The following is a 21,577-nucleotide window of genomic DNA, read 5'->3' as shown; positions in this document are numbered from 1 at the left end:
TGCTAAAATTGCATTTACCTTCGTAATTGCTAACTGAATCTGCATGTTAACCTTAGGAGAATCCTGAACTAGGACTCCCAAGGCCCTTTGTGCTTCAGATTTCTGTAGCCTTTCCTTACTTGGAAAATAGTCTACACCTCTATTCTTCCCACCCAAGTGCGTAACACCTCATGCTTTCCCACACTGTATTCAATCTGCCACTTCCTTGTTTACTCTCTTGGCCTGTCCAAGTCCTTCTGCAATCTCCTTGCTTCGTGAACACTACCTGTCCCTCACCTATCTTTGTGTCACCTACAAACTTAGCAACAATGCCCTCAGTTCCTTCATCAAATTTGTTAATGTATAACTTGAACAATTGTGGTCCCAACACTGACCCCTGTAAAACTCCATTAGTCACCATCTGCCTAACCAATGTTCTGAAAAAGACCCCTTGTCACCACTCTGCCTTCTGCCAGTCAGCCAGTCCTCTATATGTGCCAGTATCTTGCCCCTAACATCATGGGTTCTTGTCTTATTTAGCGTCCATGTGTGGCACCTTGTCAAAGGCCTTCTGGAAAACAAAATAGATCACATCCACTGGCTTCATTTGTGTAACTTGCTTATTATCACAAAGCATTCTAAACAGATTTGTCAGGCGTGATCTCCCCCGATGAAGCCATGCTGAGACACCCAACGTACCATGCGCTTCCATGCGCTGCAATCTCATCCTTAATAATGTACTTTACGACCTTCCAAATGACTGGCCCATAATTTTCTGCCTTCTCCTTCTTCTCTTAAACAGGAATGTTATGTTAGCCATTTTCTACTCCTCTGGGATCCTCTCCGACTCCAGTGATTCTTGAAAGATCACCACCAATGCCTTCACTATCTCCTTCAGAACCTTTGGGTGCAGTCCATCTGGTTTGGGTGATTCATCCACCTTCAGACCTTGTAGCTTTCCCAGCATCTTCTCCTTAGTAATGACCATGAGACTCATGTCTGGCCCCTGACTCTCGAAGTTCTGATATGTTATTGGTGTCTTCCATTGTGAAGACTCCTATTTAGTTCCTCCATCATTTCTTTGTTCCCTATTACTACTTCTCCACCCTCATTTTCCAACAGTCCAATGTCCACTCTTGCCTTTCTCTTATCCTTTATGTAACTTAAAACTCCTTAAATGTTCTTTTCTATTACTAGGTAGCTTACCTTCATAATTCATTTTCTCCCCCTTTTATAGTTCTTCTCCACTATTAGAGTCATAGAGTCAGAGATGTACAACATGGAAACAACCCGTCCATGCTGATCAGATATCCCAACACAATCTAGTCCCACCTACCAGCACCCGGCCCATAGCCCTCCAAATCCTTCCTATTCATATACCCATCCAAATGCCTTTTAAATGTTGCAATTGTACCAGCCTCCACCACATCCTCTGGCAGCTCATTCCATACACGTACCACCCTCTGCATGAAACAGTTGCCCCTTAGGTCTCTTTTATATCTTTCCCCTCTCATCCTAAACCTATGGCCTCTAGTTCTGGACCCCCTGACCCCAGGGAAAAGACTTTGCCGATTTATCCTATCCATGCCCTTCATAATTTTGTAAACCTCCATAAGGTCACCCCTCAGCCTCCGGCGCTCCAGGGAAAACAGCCCCAACCTGGTCAGCCTCTCCTGTAGCTCAGATTCTCCAACCCTGGCAACATCTTTGTAAATCTTTTCTGAACCCTTTCAAGTTTCACAACATCTTTCCGATAGGAAGGAGACCAGAATTGCACGCAATATTCCAACAGTGGCCTAACCAATGTTCTGTACAGCCGCAACATGACCTCCCAACTCCTGTACTCAATACTCTGACCAATAAAGGAAAGCATTCCAAACGCCTTCTTCACTATCCTATCTACCTGCGACTCCACTTTCAAGGAGCTATGAACCTACACTCCATGGTCTCTTTGTTCAGCAACACTCCCTAGGACCTTACCATTAAGTGTATAAGTCCTGCTAAGATTTGCTTTCCCAAAATGCAGCACCTCACATTTATCTGAATTAAACTCCATCTGCCACTTCTCAGCCCATTGGCCCATCTGATTCAGATCCTGTTGTAATCTGAGGAAACCCTCTTCGCTGTCCATTACACCTCCAATTTTGGTGTCATCTGCAAACTTACCAACTGTAACTCTTATGCTCACATTCAAATCATTTATGTACATGACTAACGTTCACCTCACTGAATGCTTTTTTTTAAGCTTTTATGCTGACTTTGACTTCCTTAGTCAGCTACGGTTGCCTCGTTACAAGTTTTCTTTCCCTTGTTTCCTATACTGCATGCTTTTAAAGTACAACATCATCATAGGTGTCCCCTTATTGGCTGTGCCTGAAGTTAGATCCCTGAGCCTTTCCATACTCTATGTCCTATTACTTGCTCTGGAATCTTTAATAACCTCTGCTAAGCCCTCCTGCCTCCCATTTTCCTAAATTTTCCATGCAACTGAATCCTGACCCTTCCCGTCCCCCCCACCAACACACAATTTAAAGTCCTATCCACAGGCCCGGTAATGCAATTCACTGGGATTCTGGTCCCAGCATGATTCAGGCAGAATCCATTCACTCGAGCAGCTCCCTGCTTCCCATATACTGATGAAAATGTTTCATGATTTCAAACCGGTTTCTCCCGCACCAATCTTTGAGTCATGCGCTGCCCTCATTAATCTTGTCGACCTTCTGTCTATTTGCTCATGGGGAGGGTAGTCCAGAGATCATCATCTTCTTGGTCTGCTTTTTAAAATGTAGCCCCCAGCCACTCATTCTCTGAGCAGAACCCTTTTCCTCTTTCTAACCTATATTGTTGGTACCTACGTGAACTGGATCCTTACCCTCCCACTCCAAGTTCCTCTGCAGCCCAGATGAGATATCCTGAACCCGAGCTGGCAACACAGCTTTTGAGACACACAATTCTATTCACAGAGAATGGTTTCTGTTCCCCCTGACTAAACTATCTCCAATTACAACTACATTTTTCTTTTTCTGCCCTCTCTCGAATGGCTTCCTGTACCAAAGTGCTATGTTCAGTTTGCTCATTCTCCCTACAACCCCAACTCTCATCCACATAGAGAGCAAGAATCTCAAACCTATTGGACAAGTTCAAGGGCTGAGGATCCTTCAGCACAACCTCCTAGATTCTTCTAATTGTCTCTTGGAGCAGTGCTCCCTGACCGAATTTGAGGTAGTTATTCTGAGAGGTGTGACAGCTTCCTGCTACATAGTGTCCAGGTAACTCTCCCCACACCCTGATGTATTATAGTTTTCAAAGCTCAGACTCCAGTTCATCAACTCTGGTTCAGAGTTCTTCAAGCTACCAACACTTGCCACAGATGTGGTCACAATGAACCACAATGGAGTCCAACAGCTCCCACATGCAGATACAGTACATCACCTGGCCCTATATCTCTATTTTAATAACTTAGTTCTTAATTTGACTTCTAAAAATTTCCTACTGGTCTTTTCATTTGTAACCTGTAAATACTTTTTTTTAAACCTTCAATCTGCAAGTAACCTATAATAGATCCTTCTGGACCAAATTCCCACACTGCCTTGAACTATATACTCCCTCAATCTCTCCGTTCTGACTGTGAACAGCTTACTTAGAGTAGTCATTCGGATACCCATTCCTCTATTTTGTTCTTCTTCCTAATTCTATCTGTCTCCTTTTCATTTCCTCTCCTCACTCCTCCCCGATATTTTATTTTCTCCATCCTTGACACACCACTCATTTTATTCTAGCTACATGGAAGAGATTGAAATCAATTATCAGTCATGCCTAGCACCTCAAGCATAATCCTAAACAAGTAACATGCCAGGGTTTTGAAAATTCCCAGCATATGTAAGATGGTTTGAACTGCTAGCATTTGTATTGGGACGATTAAAACTTGTTTTTGTTTAAATTGCCTTAATAATCAATAACGTTGTTCCTTTGCACAGGTTGTGTGTGCAATCATGTTGCGAATTCTCATTATCTGGGTTATTAGATATTATCTTTAGATTTCTTTCTCGAGTGAACTGCATATCAAATTTGCCCTGGAAAGTCTCTCCTACAAAACTCAAATACTGGGCTTAATACGCAAGAGGTTGAAAGTAAAGAACTACAGTGCTGGAATCTTTGAAAGGTAAGAGGCTTGATTGCAGAAGTGAATTTCAAGGGTGTGGGTGGGGGTTTGATGAAAGGGAGGCTTTGTTTAATGAATACAATACACTGAAATAAAACACATTCTCTGAAATAGCAAAGCATTGATTTTACCCGACCAGAAATTAAAACGTCACTGGGACATAAATTGTGTCTTATGTCAAATCCAAATACATTCTTAAATTGATAGGTTTTCTGGTATCTGTTGATATTATGATTGAATTGTAATATGAAGGCCAAAACTGTTTTGAGGATGTCCTGGAATAAGTTAAATTTTACTTTAGACTATTCTCAAACTAAAAGGACTGGAGCAGTAAAAACACAGGAACCATACCTTCTCCAAGTCATTTAGTCACTTAGCAGCCTTACTTGGAGATAATTTTACTTCATAGCAAGTAAAATTCTAGATTTTTTTTCCCCAGCAGTCAAGAAAATACCATCTGCACAAGGAAAGCAGGAAGTCAAGAAGAAAATGTCTCGCTTCCTTCAGACATCAGTGGGGAATCAATACAATAATGTCCAGCATTGTCCAAATGTAATGAAAATGTGGTAGTTTTACTGCAAAATTGTGTTGTATTCAGTGAGAAAGATCATGGAAATAATTTAAATAATTGTTGTCTCATTAGTATTGTGGAATACAGAAAGAACATAGATTTTTGGATGTAGCAGGGTAACGCTGACTTAAATATCTAATTACGCTTCCCAATAAAACAAGAACACTGACAAAATCCCCACATTTTAACAACCCTCAGCAGTTAAAAATAAAGTTTTTGCCACAGGTCTCTGATAATATCTCAGTGGGAGAGCATGAGATTTATTGTTGGATCTGAATTTTAAAGACATTTCATGTAACATTCAGTAAGCCACTGGAATTTGTCCATCTTACCCTCTGTCTTATCTGATATAAATTTTTAGCCAAGATATCTTTGATTTTCTTCAGCTCATCAGGGGTGACATTGTTTACTTTTTGTGGTTTCTTATTTCTGCAAATTAAAAAAAAAGACATATTAAAACCAAACAAAAATAACTTGCATTTATACAGTGTTTGAAATGTAAAGACTTTACAGGGAGTTATGGAGGAAAACGTGACACCAACGTACACATGGAGCTATTAGGCTGGATGACCACTGCTTTGATGAAACATAAGCTTTTAAGAAGCATTCTGATGAAATTCAAAAACAAAACAGAGGTATCAGGTTATAGGAAAAGGCAAGAAAGTGAAGTTAAGCATCAGATCAGCCATGGTCTTGTTGAATGGCAGGACTGACTCAATGGGTCAAATGGCTTCCTTCTGCACCTATGTCTTACAGCCTCAGGTACAAGGAGGGAAATCTAAAGCTTAAGATCATGGTAGCTAAAAGCACCATTGCCATCGATATGAATAAAGTCAAAAATGTTTAAGAAGCCAGAAATTAATGAAACTGATGAGCTGTGTAGGGACCTAGGAAACTTGGTAGGCTGAAGGAGATTGGAAGAAGATGAAGTGAATTGCAAACAGATCATTTAAAAAAATGATAAAGCTTGCTTGACCAGGTCCTCAGGACAAGATATGTAAATGGATCTTGGGGTGAATCAAACATAGTCATCGATGTTTCAGCAAACCCCAACTTGACAGATAGATAACATAGAAATCTAATCAGAATAATCAAGTCTAGAATTAACAAAGGTTTAGATGTGGGTTTCAGAGATGTAGACAAGGAGTGCAAGTGAAAATAAAGGGAATGTGAATGTAATGAAAAATAAAAATTCTGAAATTGAGGACTTTAATACTTCCACCCTAAGACTCAAAACTCCTAACATTCAAACTTAGAACTGATCAACCATGTATCTATTCATTAGATATCCGTTTTAAAACAATGTAGTGCTTTTAATGTGCATTCTCCAGTACCACTGCTATTCATTCACTGAATTTGCACACAGCTTGAGCCATGACCACATCAAATCCAAAATGTTCAAGACAATGTCTATTTCTAATTCCCCTGTACCTGTTTAGGAAATTTTGATGCAACTTATTAACCAACATGAAAGCAACATTTTACTTACAGCAGGGAAGCAGATGATGACACTTTACTGAGTTGTCCAGATTCAGCCAATTCAATCGCCTGTTTCAATTCCAGCTTCTTATAAAGAGCAACAATACCAGACGTTGGCCCTTTATCTCTGATCAAAAGCTTTGACAAATAGTTACGATTGAATTTCTTGGCCCTGAAAATAAAGCCAGAGCTTTTTTAGTGCAGAAGTTGAAGAATAACGAACTGCAGTATATCCTAGAAGGAATCAGTTGGACATATTTGTATAATAGATCTACGTCAGAAAAATCTCCCCTCATTGTCTTCTTTGTTACCACAGAATTGCCCTATTCACCAAACTACATTTCTTTCAGAGTGAATTTGTAAAAGAAAATGCACAAAACAGGGCAGTGGAGCTTTCAGAGTAGAATGTTTCTGCACAAAATATTCTAAAGACTACACAGCTTTTTTCACACAATCATTGGTTTCTCCTGCACAGCTCTGTTTAAGAACTTAGGTATTGTGATAAAGGTTTATAACATATTTTCATTATTTGGGGATTTGCTATTTAAAGCAAAAGTAAGTAAAATTTTGGGTTTAGTTCTATAAAGGTGACTTTTGTTTAAAAAAAATTAGGAAATAATTTTTGAACAATGAGTTCAATCATCATTTCTAAGAAAGAACACGACCTAAGCAGAATGATTTGATCAGCACGTGGGGAATTAATTGTTGATTATTTACTAGGTTGTGTTTTAATCATCTACAAACAGTTGGTCAGGGGCCACAAACAGGATAAATGCAGAGGTACAGAAGTCATTCCAGTAGAAGGGCTATCTGTTAGTTCCTAGACCTCCCCAGGTGGGGGCAGGAAAGAAACCTTCTAGCCAGAACAGAAAAGCAGTCTTAAACTGTTTCCGTAGTCTAAGGAAAAGAGTCAGTGAGTTAATCTGTCTTTGTCTTTCTTTGGGAGAGGCAGGAAGAAGCATAGAGTAAAAGTTAGTTAAGCAAGAAATTAAAGAGTAAAGTTAGCAGTAATATTTCATTCATTTCTTTATATAAAGACGTCACATCCTGTTAAATCCAATGGAAATCCAATCTGCCAAGAGACTCTGTTTGATGATTGCAGTTGACACTAACACTGGACAAATCAATTTCCACAGTGAAAGCTGGCTTGGTAGCAATTAAGTTTTATTTTTACAGTTTGGTTGCCATTACGGTCAGACACTGTACACATTTACCTGAGGCTGCCAATGTCCTTTTAACTGAAGAACACAAGTCTATTATACAAAGGAAAAAAATCCCAAAGAATACATATACTTAAATTAAAATGATAATTTAGGAGGTTTATGGCACAAGCAGCATAAAGAAAACTTTAATCCTATTCCCAACAATGCTGCAAACCCCTTCCATCATTTTACTCATGATCAAAAGTAGACAGGGTCAGATTTGTCTTTTTTTTTGTGTGAATAGGACATTGCTAGACAATTTTCCACATTGTAAGGTAGTTGCCAGTGTTGTAGCTGTACTGGAAAAGCTTAGCTAAGGGTGTGGCAAGTTCTGGAGCACAAGTCTTCAGTACTATTGCCCCAGAATGTTGTCAGAGTCCATAACCTTTGCAATACCCAATGCCTCCAATCATTTCTTGATATCATGTGAAATGCCTCAAATGAGACATTGTAATACTATACTGTCAGACCCATACTGTGCAAGAATTTTAACATGAGTCTAATTTGAAAGATTCCCTGTCTGTAGTTAAAAAATAGGTAGATCTGATAGTCACTTTGGAAACATTCATTTCATTTTTCTTTCCTTTGGTAATTCAAACATTCATAAACCTGTTTCAAAGCTGGCTACAATAATCAATATTACAGGTTATACTGGTTTATGGAATCTTCAATTTTGACTTCAGAAAAATCCCTCATTAAGACACCTATAGTCATCCCTTGTCACGGAAGGAACATCACCTGCAAATTCACCTTTGAATCACATCATTCTGATTCACAATTATATTTCCTTTCTTTCTCTGTCACTGGGTCAAAATTGGAACTCCCTTTCTAACAATACGGAGGGCATTGCTGCACCAGATGGATTACAGCAGGTCAATCCAATGACTCATCACCATCTTCTAGAGCACAATTAGGGATGGACATCAGACACTGGTTTGCCAGCAATGCCTACATCCCATGAAAAGAGTAGCAATGCAAATCCTTTTAAGGCTCAGAGCTGAAATGGTCAGTTCTAAAACTAGATGATAAATTCATTAATAACTCCTTGAGGGATTCAGTTTTAATATTCAAGTTCTGTAGACCATCAAAAGAATTGAAAAGCAAAGCTGTGAAAACGGTGAATTTAACTTTTGAGATTCAGTTATTCATCTGAAGTGATTACCTCAAATGAGAAGTAAAATAATCTTTCTATTTGATGACTTTTAAAAATTGATGTATCAAACTTGAAAACCAGTTGAAAATGTTCGCTTTTCATCCAGCCACAAAATCCCTTTAAGGCTCTAAGATAAGGTACAGAACAAAGTTCACTGAAGAACCCGTATCATTTATCTAACTCCAATGTTAATTATTAACTTCTAGCCAACAACAATATGGCATAGCACCCTGTGTTCATAAGAATAGAGGTACCAAAGCACCTACACTTAGTTGGGTTTTTGCTAACAAAAGAAAAATAGCATTTCAAGAATAAATGGCTTTTTCTTTAAAACAAAAACAAATGAGATGGCTCCTTCCTCACAATCACAGTTAGTCTGAGTTTAGAGGGTAAGTTATTCCTGCACTGGTGGTTAACTGAACTCTAATTTGACAACCATGATATTAAATGTCTGAGTGAAGAAACATGGCTTGCTCAAGCCATCACATTCTCTAATTATTGAAGACAGCGAAAAGAAAGGTGCTGGACCACCTTGTACATGGGAAAACTCCAAGTGTATCTATGTTTTTAAATGAACTATGCCAAATATTAATTCCACATTTTATGATAATTAGGGAATCTTTTTGTGCAGTTTGCACAAACTTTGATGTCTGTTGGAAAGTGGTTGTAAGTGAACAGAGCTGGCATTGAATCACAAGTTACAAGGCATAGATAGCATCAATCATTATACATTTAACTTTCCTGTACATACAAAAAAAAATGGTTATGCATACCGGAGTTTGTGTGGTCTACCTGACTATTGGGTGGAGGAAAATATACACCATGGGTCAAATCAGTTGACTTGACATCCAAGGGATTGGAAGATGGGATAAGGTACATCATGACTCATGGACATCACCAGAGGCACAAACATATTATGTTTATAATTTGGATTTGGTAACACACACTGGCCAACAATTAATCAACGTCAGTCTTACAAAAACTTACATTTATTTTGTTACCAAACTAACTGATTAGGCTTCCAGGTTGCCCAATGAGTAACTAATCAGAGACATTTAAATTTATTACTAAAACTTAGATGCGAAACAAATTCATACTTGTCTCTCCAGTAGTAGTGGCTCCACTGTCCACAGATATCCTCAACCCCAGCCAACAGATGGTCAAAAAACTAGACACAAAAAAGACATTTTAGATGTATTTTCTGCTTTTAGATTTTCCACCAAGAATTTCAATGTCAAAAGTGATCAGTTTTCTATGCTGAGATGACCAGGTCTGATATCATGAAACTTCTGAAAGATGAGACGTTCCACTTGGTATGTAATCAATGGCAGCAATATTGGTCTGAAACAGGTTTTCATTTCTCAATGAAATACTTTCTTTAGATTTCACCAAATTTCAAACTTCAGTATAATATTTCAGGAGTCCGTGGAGAATAGAATGGATTTTGAGAAAGCTGGAAAATGTTATCAGGTTTCAAGACAGTGAAAGAAATGAGGATGTCAGCAGCAGATGGTGTGGGAAATTAGGGTCATGTAATAGAAACAAGGTCATAAGAGAAGAAGATATAGAAACAGAAGTAGGCTATTCAGCCCATTGAGCTTGTTCCACCACTCAATGACATCATCGCTAATCTGATAATCCTCAAATTTATTTTCCTGCCTTTGGCCCATAATTCACGATTTCCTTACTGATTAATAATCTATTTCAGCCTTGAATATACTTAAAGGCTCAGCCTTTGCAGCCCTCTGCAGGGAAGAATTCCAGAGATTCTCCACCTTTTAGGAGAAGAAATTCTTCATCATCTTTGTTTTAAATGCGCGAGCTCTTACTCAAAGATTCTAGTCCTAGAGTCTACCACAAGGGAAACAACTTTTCTGCATTTACCCTTCAAGTCCCCAAAGAATCTTATATATTTTAATAAGGTAATGGTATTCTTCTAAACTCCAGTGTGCACACACACAATCTATTCAACCTCTCTTCATAAGACAGTCTCTTCATTTCCAGGATCAACCTAATGAACCTTCTTGGGACTGCCTCAGATGGTGGTATATCATTGCTAAACAAGGAGACAAACCTGTTCACAAGTTCCAGCTGTGGTCTAACCAGTGCCTTATATAATTTTAGTAAGATTTCCCTATCCTTATACTCAATTTCCTTTCAAATAAATGCCAATATTCTACTTGCCTTTTCAATTCCCTGCTGATTGGATGATAGTTTTTGGAATTCATGGACGACAAAGAGATCTTGGTGTACATGTTCTTAGTTCCTTGAAAGTAGAGTCACAGGTAGATAGGGTAGTGAAGAAGGTGTTCGGTATACTTTCCTTTATTGGTCAGACTATTGAGTATAGGAGTTGGGAGCTCATATTGCATTGGTTAGGTCACTTTTGGAATATTGTATTCAGTTCTGGTCTCCCTGCTATAGGAAAGAATGTTGTGAAACTTCAAAGGGTTCAGAAAAGATTGACAAGGATGTTGCAGGGTTGGAGAGGCTGAATAGGTTGGGGCCATTTTCTTTGGATTGTTGGAGGCTGAGGGGTGACTTTATAGAAGTTTATAAAATCATGAGGGGCGTGGATAGGATGAGTAGACAAGGTCTTTTCTCCAGAGTTGGGGAGTCCAAATCTGGACGGTATAGATTTAAGGTTAGAGGGAAAACATTTAAAAGGGACTAAAGGGACAACATGTCCACACAGAGTGGTGCTGTAAGCTGGTACAATTACAACATTTAAAAGGTGTCTGAGTGGGTACATGTACAGGAAGGGTTTAGAGGAATATGGGCAAAATGCTGGCAATAGGACTAGATTAAATTTAGGATCTCTCTTCGGCATGGACAAGTTGGACCGAAGGGTCTGTTTTCATGCTGTACAGCTCTATGACTCTACAACTCCCCTAGATCCCTCCAAGTGCAGAAAGCTACAGCAAATTCTCCATTTAGAAACATATTTTGCTCCTCTATTCTTCCTGCCAAAGTGTACAACTTCATATTTCCCCAAATTACATTCCATCTACTAAGTTTTTGCCCACTCTCAATCGGTCTGCATTTCCACTGCAGCGTTTTGTGGCCTTACCACTTACCTTCCCATCTGTTTTGTGTCATCACCAAACTCAGTGATTGCAGATTTACTTTCCTCGTCCAAGTCATTATTATATTGCAAATAATGGCAGCCCCAAGGCTGATTCCTGTAGCCCACAACTAGTTGCAGGTTGCCATCCTAAAATGCTTCCCTTATCCCAATTCTCAATCCTCTATGTATATTAAAATACTACTTCCAAAACCAGGGACTCTTATCTTAGTCAGTAGCTTAATGTGCAGACCTTATTACCCACCTGTGAAAATCCAGATATGTTAGATCCACTGCTTCTTAATTATCCATCGTTACTTGTAACCATCTCAAGGAATTCTACTAATTTTGTCAGACAAGACTACCCCTTCATGAGGCCATGCTGGCTGTTCCTGAACATGTAGTTATTTTTAAATGTTCTGATATTACATTATTTTCTAATATTTTCCCATTAACAGACATTAAGCTACTTGGCCCATAGATACCTGTTTTTGTGTTGTTCCCTTTTCAAATAAATGGTGTTAGATTTTCCAATCCTCTGGGATTTGTCCAGAATCGAAGGAACTTCGAAAGATTACTAACAGTGCAGATACTATCTCGCCACTTCATTTAATATTCTAGAATGTAATGCAACAGGACCAGGGTATTTATTGGTCTCAAGCCCCATTAGTTCCTCTATTTCTATTTTCCCAGTGATAATTATTGCATGTTTCCTTTCCTCTTTTTGCTCTTGATTATTTAGTATTTCTGTAATACTGTTAATGCTATCTACTATTAAGAATGATAAAAAGTATTTATTAACTCATCTGTCATTTCCTCATTCTCATTATTATTTCCCCAACCTTATTTACTAAAAGGCTTTTGTTCACTTTTGCCTCGTTTCATTTTCATATAAATAAGGACGCTCTTGCTATCTTCATATTACTTACAAATTTACCTTTAAAGTTCAGCTTCTCGCCCTTTATTATTGTTTGGTTATCTTTGCTGGTTTTTCACACTTTCCCAACCCTCTGGATTACAATTTGTAAGGACTAGTGGATATTTTCTTTTCCTTCAATTTGATGCTAACCTTAATTTCCCTAACTGGCTTTGCCCATCCTAGAATGTTGCTTTTTCATTTGGGGTATGTCTTTTTTGAGAGTCAAACTGTTCTCTTCAACATCTGAGATAGTTCTTAAACCATCTTTGCTGTTAAATTCCTTTCAAATTCAGTTCCAACCCCCTCGGTCTTTGTTGCTTTATAACTACCCTTATTCAAATTTAACACAGTTGTATCTGACTGAAGTTTCTTCATTTCAAATTGAATATTAAATTCTACCATGTCTACCGCTGGTTCCTAGGGAATCTTTTACTCTAAAATCCTTTTGAAATCAACTTGTTTACATTTTACTAGAACTAATAACTTGGTTGGATCCACAGCATACTGTTCTGGGAAACTAACCTGAAAACATTCTATGAATACTTCCTCAGACCTCTTTACCTCTGCCAATCTGACATTCCCAATCTACATGAAGATTAAAATCATCCATAATTAATGTTCTGGTTTGTTTACATGGCCTCATCATCTCCTGTTTTATTCTCTTTTCTACGCAATATACCGCAAATCTCCTTCCAGTATTTTCTTCCCCTTGTTAATACTAACTTCACTCATATGTATTCTACATCTTCCAATCTAAGATAATTTCTTGCTATCGCATTTATTCCATCCTTGCCACCCTTTCCTTCTACTTTTCCATTCAAATAGTCTCAAGCTTTGAATATTGCGTGCCCAGCTTTGAACTCCCAGTATCCGTGTCTCCACAATAGTTGATCACTCCTATTAACGTGTATGTGTACTGTTAATTTATTTTGTTTCAAATACTTGAAAGATGATTTTTGTGATGGAGACAACATTTTGTGGAGAACATTGAGTTCCAAATCAAATGAAGTAAGTTTTCAAACAGTAAGATTCCACAATGGAAGAGGGCAGAGACTGGCATCAGTCATGCGTAGAACATTTGAGGAAGCCAAGAGGGATCCAGATTTGTGTGGCAAGCAACCAAGAGATTGCAAGAGATATTCTCATGTTAATTGATAGCATCACAAAAAGGTATTAGGTAAATGAAGAGGAAAAATCCAGGATGAATTCCCAGTGATAGTACAAGTGAATATGTTCATGTTAAAAAAAAGTCATACACAAGCGTTAAATAATACAGGTCCTGCATTAAGGAAGTAGACACTGGTACAGAAACACTGTGGGAAGGTGATATGTTGAACAATATTGGAGGCCGAAGAGAGGTCAAGGAAGTTAATTTCTCTAGCACTTCTCTTTTCCCTGTTTCCACAATAATTTCTCTTCCCAAATAGTAGCAACAACTGATATTCATCAAGGGTTTACCTCTTTCATCTGTTATTTGTAAGCAGATTCAGTTTCCACATGTATGCTGACAACATCCAAGTCTCATCGCCACATTGATCAGCTGCTCAACTCTCTTTGTGTTACTTGTTCAGTGCCAGCACTAATTCGACTCAAACACTATAGATTCTAACCCATAACAGTTACTTAAATGCAAGATTGTTACAAAGTCGAACAACATAATTGGGACACTTACCCGAATGTGAATCTCTTCACTGACAGTTGGCTGTTTTTTATTTGTCTTTTTGACATCCAGAAAATTAACCAATGGGCGAATAGTCATTCCCTAAAAGATCAACAGTGGACATTTACGTTCAACAAATAGAGGCACACACATATTTAGGATTTCAGGTCAAAATATAAAGCAGGTGGATTGATTTTTGGAATATTAAGAAGTCTGAGGAGATGGCACAAAAGAGGAGTTACAGTCTGGGGCAGTTCAGCCTTGACGTGATAGAACAGTGAGTTAGGCTTGGGGAGCTGAATGATCTACTTCTGTTCCTTGTTCTTATGGAAATAAAAGTCCTAAATTACGCAAACTCATTATTTAACATTAAAATCTTATCAAACCTAAAACAATGAATCTGAGCTGTAGTCTTCAAGGTTAATATCTCCTGTGATGCGTTGCCCAGTCCTCAATGTTGCCCTCCAGTCCTCAAGTTAGAGTTAAGCACAGCTCTACATTTTTAAAGTAACTTTCACTCAGTAGAATTCTGGTCTAGTTTTAAAATAAAGGCCAACATTACATTAACCTTTTAAATTACTTTTTGTACCTGCTTTAAGCAGCTTCTGTGTTTACAGCCAGAAATTTCTCTGCTCAGCAACAATTCCTAATACCACAACATTTAGAAAATGCTCAGAAACATCTTTAAACCCACGATGATCTCACTTTTCCTACATTAACCCTCATCTGTCAGTTTTACCCGCAAACATAATTTGGTACTGTCCCATTGCTCTCTACTAGACAATTTACTCAGCTTAGTATTATCAGCAACTGTAGATTCACTTCTGTCTATTACTTCATTATGCCATTGATAAAACCAGCAAAAACATGAAGGCTTTGAGTGTTCCTTGGGAGACACATCCTGCCAATTCAAATACATACCCATCAACATGATTCTGTATCCTATCTTCCATCCAATTCCCTATGCAAGCCATTAGTTGTATCCAATTTCAATCATTGTCAATTTGTTTAACAGTGTCTTATGTGAAACCTAGCTGAATGCCTTCAGGAAGTCAATAAGCAACATCTTTAGAGACTCCTTTCTCTGCCATGTCAAAGGGGTTTGACTAGATCCTTAGACATGACTTACCCTTTACAAATTCTGTCCTTTTCTGATCAGCTTGTATTCATCCAAATGCTATAGTCAATATGAGCCCAATGAGTTTCTAGTGGTCAGCCCTATGATATTCTAGTTTATCTACCTTGTATATTTTACTTCATAGAATCATAGGATCCTGATAGCGTGGAAGCAGACCATTCAGTCCATCAAGAACCGTCTCTCCAAAGAGCACCCTATTTAGACCCATCACCCCACCCTATCTCTGTAACCCTGCATTTCCCATGGCTAATCCACCAAGTCTGCACATCTTTGGACTATGGGTGGAAACCAGAGCACCCAGAGGAATCCCATGCAGACACATGGTGAGAATTTGCAAATGCCACACAGGCAGTCCTGTAGATTAAAAAAAACCTCGTGTTTTTGTAGATAAAATGACAATTTGGTGCGCTGGTTTTATATTTTTCTGAGGACAACTAAAATTAGCTCTTATATTTCAAACATTTGCTTATTTTATCCCCACAGCTACCTCGCCACACAACCTTTTCAAAATTGACAGGTAGTCTACATATTTTTAATTTTTGCAGTTATCTCATCTTGACCAATATTAACACTTTAAAAGAAGTAGAAAGGTCATTAACATTTCAGTACTTTCCACTGCGTCAGTTAATGTCAGCATGTGCAAAATATGTGGGTAAAGGGGGAAGCTGTGTTGAAAGTCACCAAGCAGGTACGAAAGTGGCGAATGGATAGCAGGTTGAACAGGACAAATATTTCTTTTGTGGAGTGGCAGAGGCTGAGGGGTGACCTTATAGAAGTTCATAAAAGCATAAGAGGCATGAATAGGGTAAATAGACAAGGTATTGTCCTGGGATGGAGGGGGTAGGCTGGGGGGAGTCCAGAACTAGAAGGCATAGATTTAGGGTGAGAGGGGAAAAAGATTTAAAAGGGACCTAAGGATCAATGTTTTCACACAGAGGGTGGTCTATGTCTGGAATGAGCTGCCAATGGAAGTTATGGAGGCTGGTACAATGACAATGTTTAAAAGGCATCTGAATATGCAAATGAATAGCTGAAAATGTGTTGCTGGTTAAAGCACAGCAGGTCAGGCAGCATCCAAGGAACAGGAAATTCGACGTTTCGGGCCAGAGCCCTTCATCAGGAAACACATTTTCAGCTCTGATCTCCAGCATCTGCAGACCTCACTTTTTACCCTATGCAAATGAATAGAAAGATTCCAGAGGGATATGGGCCAATTGCTGGCAAACCGGGCTAGATTAATTTAGGTTATCTGGTCAGCATGGACGAGTTGGACCGAAGGGTCTGTTTCTGTGCTAAACATCTTTATGACCCTGTGACTCGTCTAGGTGATGAATTGATCTGTGGTCTCCAAGAGCCATAAATGGGCAGTTACAGCTGAATTTCTAGTTGAAATCCACCACCACAGATTTAGCATAAACTAGCAATCATGTAGAAAACAACTGGAATATTGTTTTTTTGTGCATCACAATTTTACACGGTCAAAAGCACTTGAGAGGATGTACATGAGATTCACTAGAATGGTAACAGGGATGAGGTATTTTAATAGTTGTTCATGGAATATGGGTGTTGGTGACTTGGCCAGCATTTATTACCCATTCCTAATTGCACTGGGGAAAAATGATGGGAAGTCACTTCTTGAATTGCTGCAATCTTTGAGGTGTAGAATAAAAAATGAGGTCTGCAGATGCTGGAGATCACAGCTGCAAATGTGTTGCTGGTCAAAGCACAGCAGGCCAGGCAGCATCTCAGGAATAGAGAATTCGACGTTTCGAGCATAAGCCCTGATGAAGGGCTTATGCTCGAAACGTCGAATTCTCTATTCCTGAGATGCTGCCTGGCCTGCTATGCTTTGACCAGCAACGCGTTTGAGGTGTAGAATGCCTACTGTTTTTTGTAAAGCAGTTCCAGAATTTTGACCTGACAAAGACAGAACAGCAATATATTCCAAGTCAAGATGATGTTGGAGAGGAACTTGCAGGTAGTGTTCTCATGTGCCTGTTGCCCTTATCGTTATAGGTTGTAGAGGTCACATGTATGGAAGATACTGTTAAAGGAACCTTAGTGAGTCATTGCAGTGCATCTTGTAAATGGCTCATACTGCTACCACTGTGCACAGATGGGAAAACAGAGTGAATGTTGAAGGTGGTAGATGATGTGCCAATCACGCAGGCTGCTTTATTCTGGATGGTTTTAAGCTTTTGAGTGTTATTGCAGCCATCAAGCAAGTGGAAAATATTGCACTGGACTCCTGACTTGAGCCTTGCAGATGGTAGACAGGCATGGGGAGAGCAAAGGGACAGTCACTCACTGCAGCATTCTTAGAATTTGACCTGCTCTTGTAATCACAGCATTTATATTGTAGGTCCAGATCAGTTTCTGATCAATCTCCAGGATGTTGATAGTGGGAAATTAAGCAATGGTAATGGCATTGAGTGCAAAGGAAAAATAATCAGAATATCTCCGAGATAGTAATTGCCACAACACATGTGACACAAATGTTACTTGCCACCTCTCAACCTAAGCCAGATATTGTCCAGGTCCAGCTGCATATCGACACGAACTGTATCAGTATCTATGGAATCATGAATGGTTTGAATATTTTTCACATATAATTATGCATCCCCATTCTGACTGAATAATGGAAGAAAAGGTTTCTGATGAAGCAGCTGAAGATTGTTGGGCCTAGGTAACTACTCTGAGAAACTCATGAGGAGATGTCATGGTGCTGAGATGACTGACTTCCAGCAACCATCTTCCTTTGTATTACGTATGACTCTAAAGATTTCCCAACTCATTCCCATTGACACCAGTATTACACAGGGCTCCTTGAATGTCGTACTCTGCCTAATGGTGCCTTGATTAAGGGGAGTCACGATTATGGTGCTGGAAAAGCACAGCAGGTCAGGCAGCATCCGAGGTGCAGGACAACCGAAGCAGGAAGGGCTCTGATGAAGGGCTTATGCCCGAAATGTCGATTCTCCTACTCTTCGGATGCTGCCTGATCTGCTGTGCTTGTGCAGCACCACACTCTCGACTCTGATCACAAACATCTGCTGTCCCCACTTTCTTCCAGTTGATTCAAGTGGAGTCATTCTCACTCCCTTCTTGGGTTCAGTTTTGTTTTTAAGTCCACATTTGTACTAAGGCTGTAATGAGTCCAAGAGTTGAGTTGCCCCAGTAGAGCTTGAACTGAGCATCAGTGAGCAAGTTACTCCTTTGCAAATGCTCCATGACAGTACTGTTGACTACTTCTTGCAACATTTGCTGTTGATCAAGAATATGGGGTTAGGACAATTCTAACCTGGTCAATCCCCCTCTTATTGTGGACATAACATAAATGGGCTGCCTTCCATGTTGTCAGATCGATGTCAGTGTTGTAACTGTACTGGAATAGCTTGGTGAGGGGCCCAGTCAGTCCTTCTACCAATACCATCATGGGCAGATGCATCTGGAATAGTAGATTGTTGAGGTCGAAGGCAAGATGATGTTTCCCTTTTGTTGGCTCCCTGACCACTTGCTACAGACCCTGTTTAACAGCTATGTTCTTTAAGACATGCCTGCTTTGTCAGTTGCAACACTACTGAGTCACTCCTGGTGATAAGCACAAAAGTTCCCCACTCAAAGTACACACGATGCTTCCTCCAGTTGGTCTAACTCTCTACCAACTGTGTATCACTGCATCCCCACCACGGGTGGGTCTGCCCAGCCAGTGGAGCAGGATGGTAATGGTGATATAAAGGCAAAATACTGCAGATGCTAAAAATCCAAAACAAACACAGAGAATGTTGAGAAACTCAGCAGGTCTAGCAGTATCTGAGAAGAGGGCAACGCAATTAATGTACCAAGTCCAGCAATGATTTCTTCACGTTATGGTGATGTCTGTAAGGCACAATTTGGACAGTATGACTACATCAGGCTGTTCCTTCACTATTTAATGAAATGCATGTTCATAAGGAGGACTTTACAGGATTGACAGGGTTGGGTTTGCTGTTGTCATTTCCAGTGCTTAGGTCAGCTGCCTGGTTTCAGTCCTCTCTTTGGCTTTATTAGCAGTTTGGTACAACTGAGTGGCTTCTTAAGTCATTTCAGAGGGCAGTTAAGCATCAGCCTTGTCGCTAAGAGTTGGAGGTCACATGTGGATCAGAATGGGTAAGGAGGAATATCTCATTTCCTAAAATGACATTAGTGAAAAATAACTGTTATTGAAGCAGCAGGGGCTGTCCTCCTTATGACAGAGGAGTCAGGGACATAGCATGTAATTGAGAAGGCGGATGAATCCCACTTAGAATCCTGGGGAATACCAGTTAACAGGAGTAGAAAGAAAAAATCCATTGGCAGTATTCTATAGTTACAGGTAGACATATAATGGAACTAGGTTAGAGTAGTACCATACTGCTGAATTATATTGGCGAGGCATTGGAAGACAGTGCAGTCAACTCTGTCAAAGCCTGCAGACTGCTCAAAAAGAATAACAAGGAATGGTTTTCCTTTGATCAAGGTCACAAATTATATTTTTTGTTACTTGGGGAGATACTTATGTTTGTTACTAACTGGAATGAAAGATTTCACCAAACAATGCACTTGAAAAAATAAATAACATTTAGACATCAGACTGTCTAAAACAACTACAATAAGAGTTGGCCAAAATGGTTTATGAAAGTCAAATCATAATAGAATAATCAATTTTATGTCCAATTGAGAACTTGAAGTACTTCTCCAGCCCTCTCTACATTCAAGGAAAATTCAAATCTCTAACTAGTAGAGTCTTGATGAATACACTTTGCAAAAAGTATGCAATTTAAATAAACTCAGTATTTTGAAGCTGGTCAATTATTGCACATTAAAGACTTGTAATAAAGTTGTTATTGCATTAATAAGCATATTGGTAACTAAGTTCTAATTTCAAGTGGAGAACAAAGTTTTGTAACAGATATTTCAACAACCAAGACATATAAGCAGATAGTTTGAACCTGAATAAACACGGTGAAGAATATGACCACAATGGTTGATGTGATGAACAAATGCTTTCGAGGAAAGATATGAGAAGGAAGCAGGAACACAAGCGAGAAGCATATTGCCCCACGCAGCCCTCCATAGGCAATGATAAATTGATCCTTGCGGGTGATAATCAATTTCCGAAATCTGTTAATGATCTGCGTTAGCACAATAACACCTGAAATTAAAAAGGAATTGGTTAAAAATTGGCAACCATGTACAAGTGTCAAAGGGTGATATCGCTCACTAATGGTCTTCTTTGAAACTACATGCAAATCACTGGCATACAAGCCCATTGTTATTTGTATTGTCCCTTCCCAAACATGGTTTGCTCAATGTTTTTATAAAGAGCTGAACACAATGAAATTGCAGATTGCTCTGGCCTATACAAGACCAAAATTAATTGATGTTATTCACATTGCATCCACAAGACAGCTGAGAGACCAGCTTTGTTATATAGTGAATGGAATTTGGGCAAAATCAAAAAGAATACATATATGTAAATCTAACAAAGGTGAGAACATCCTTGCATTTGACTCCAAATGCAATCACCTCAGTGCACTGAACACTGCAAAACTAAACAATGTCCCACGAAGGAGGATGGGCCAAAATCGGGGCTGTAAGAGGTGCTCCTTTTCTGAGGTATTTTCAGTGTGGTGGGGGCTGATTTCTTCAAATTCTAGGGGCAGTAACTACTCTTTTATATGCTGTTGCATTGTTCTGGAATTTTGGGAAAATAAAATCAAAACAACAGCACTTTAAAATGGAAGAAAAGAGGCAAAGCAGTGATGACGTGGCAATTGAAACAAGCAGAGAAGTAAACCTGCACAGCTGTCTGATCCAGCAGTGAACCTTCATTGCTGACTGCCTCTGCTGTTTGGTTTCAACTAACTCTGGACATAGGAGTTCGTCTAAGGAAAATAAATAAACAGCGAAGATCATGTTGCAGCTGTACAGGATGTTGGTTAGACCACTTTTGGAATACTGCATGCAATTCTGTCTCCCTGCCATAGGGAAGGATATTGTGAAACATGAAAGGGTTCAAAAAAGATTTACAAGGATGTTGCCAGGGTTGGAGGGTTTGAGCTCAGAGAGAGGCTGAATAGGCTGGGGCTGTTTTCCTTGGAGTGTCGGAGGATGAGGGGTGACCTTATAGAGGTTCATAAAGTCATGAGGGGAATGGATAGGATAAATAGACAAAGTCTCTTCCCTAGGGTGGGGTAGTCCAAAACTAGAGGGCATAGGTTTAGCATAA

At 39.3% G+C, this 21,577-nt stretch overlaps 1 protein-coding gene across 2 annotated transcripts in view; it reads right to left on the bottom strand.

Moving 5' to 3' along the window:
* slc9a2 (solute carrier family 9 member 2) overlaps window positions 1–21,577 on the bottom strand; it is an 88,256-nt gene that overhangs the window by 7,105 nt on the left and 59,574 nt on the right. For both annotated transcript variants that reach the window (XM_060826017.1, XM_060826016.1), the window contains exons 5-9: window positions 20,298–20,500; window positions 14,202–14,291; window positions 9,644–9,714; window positions 6,202–6,363; window positions 5,045–5,141 (exon numbers count right to left, since the gene is read on the bottom strand). In XM_060826017.1, coding sequence (XP_060682000.1) covers window positions 5,045–5,141; window positions 6,202–6,363; window positions 9,644–9,714; window positions 14,202–14,291; window positions 20,298–20,500 — 623 coding nt within the window. The remainder of the gene's footprint in view (window positions 1–5,044; window positions 5,142–6,201; window positions 6,364–9,643; window positions 9,715–14,201; window positions 14,292–20,297; window positions 20,501–21,577) is intronic.

Source organism: Hemiscyllium ocellatum, chromosome 6 (genome assembly GCF_020745735.1).
Source record: "Hemiscyllium ocellatum isolate sHemOce1 chromosome 6, sHemOce1.pat.X.cur, whole genome shotgun sequence".
Lineage (NCBI taxonomy): Eukaryota > Metazoa > Chordata > Chondrichthyes > Orectolobiformes > Hemiscylliidae > Hemiscyllium > Hemiscyllium ocellatum.
Note: the sequence above shows the minus strand (reverse complement) of the source record. Positions and strands in the feature narration are given on the sequence as shown.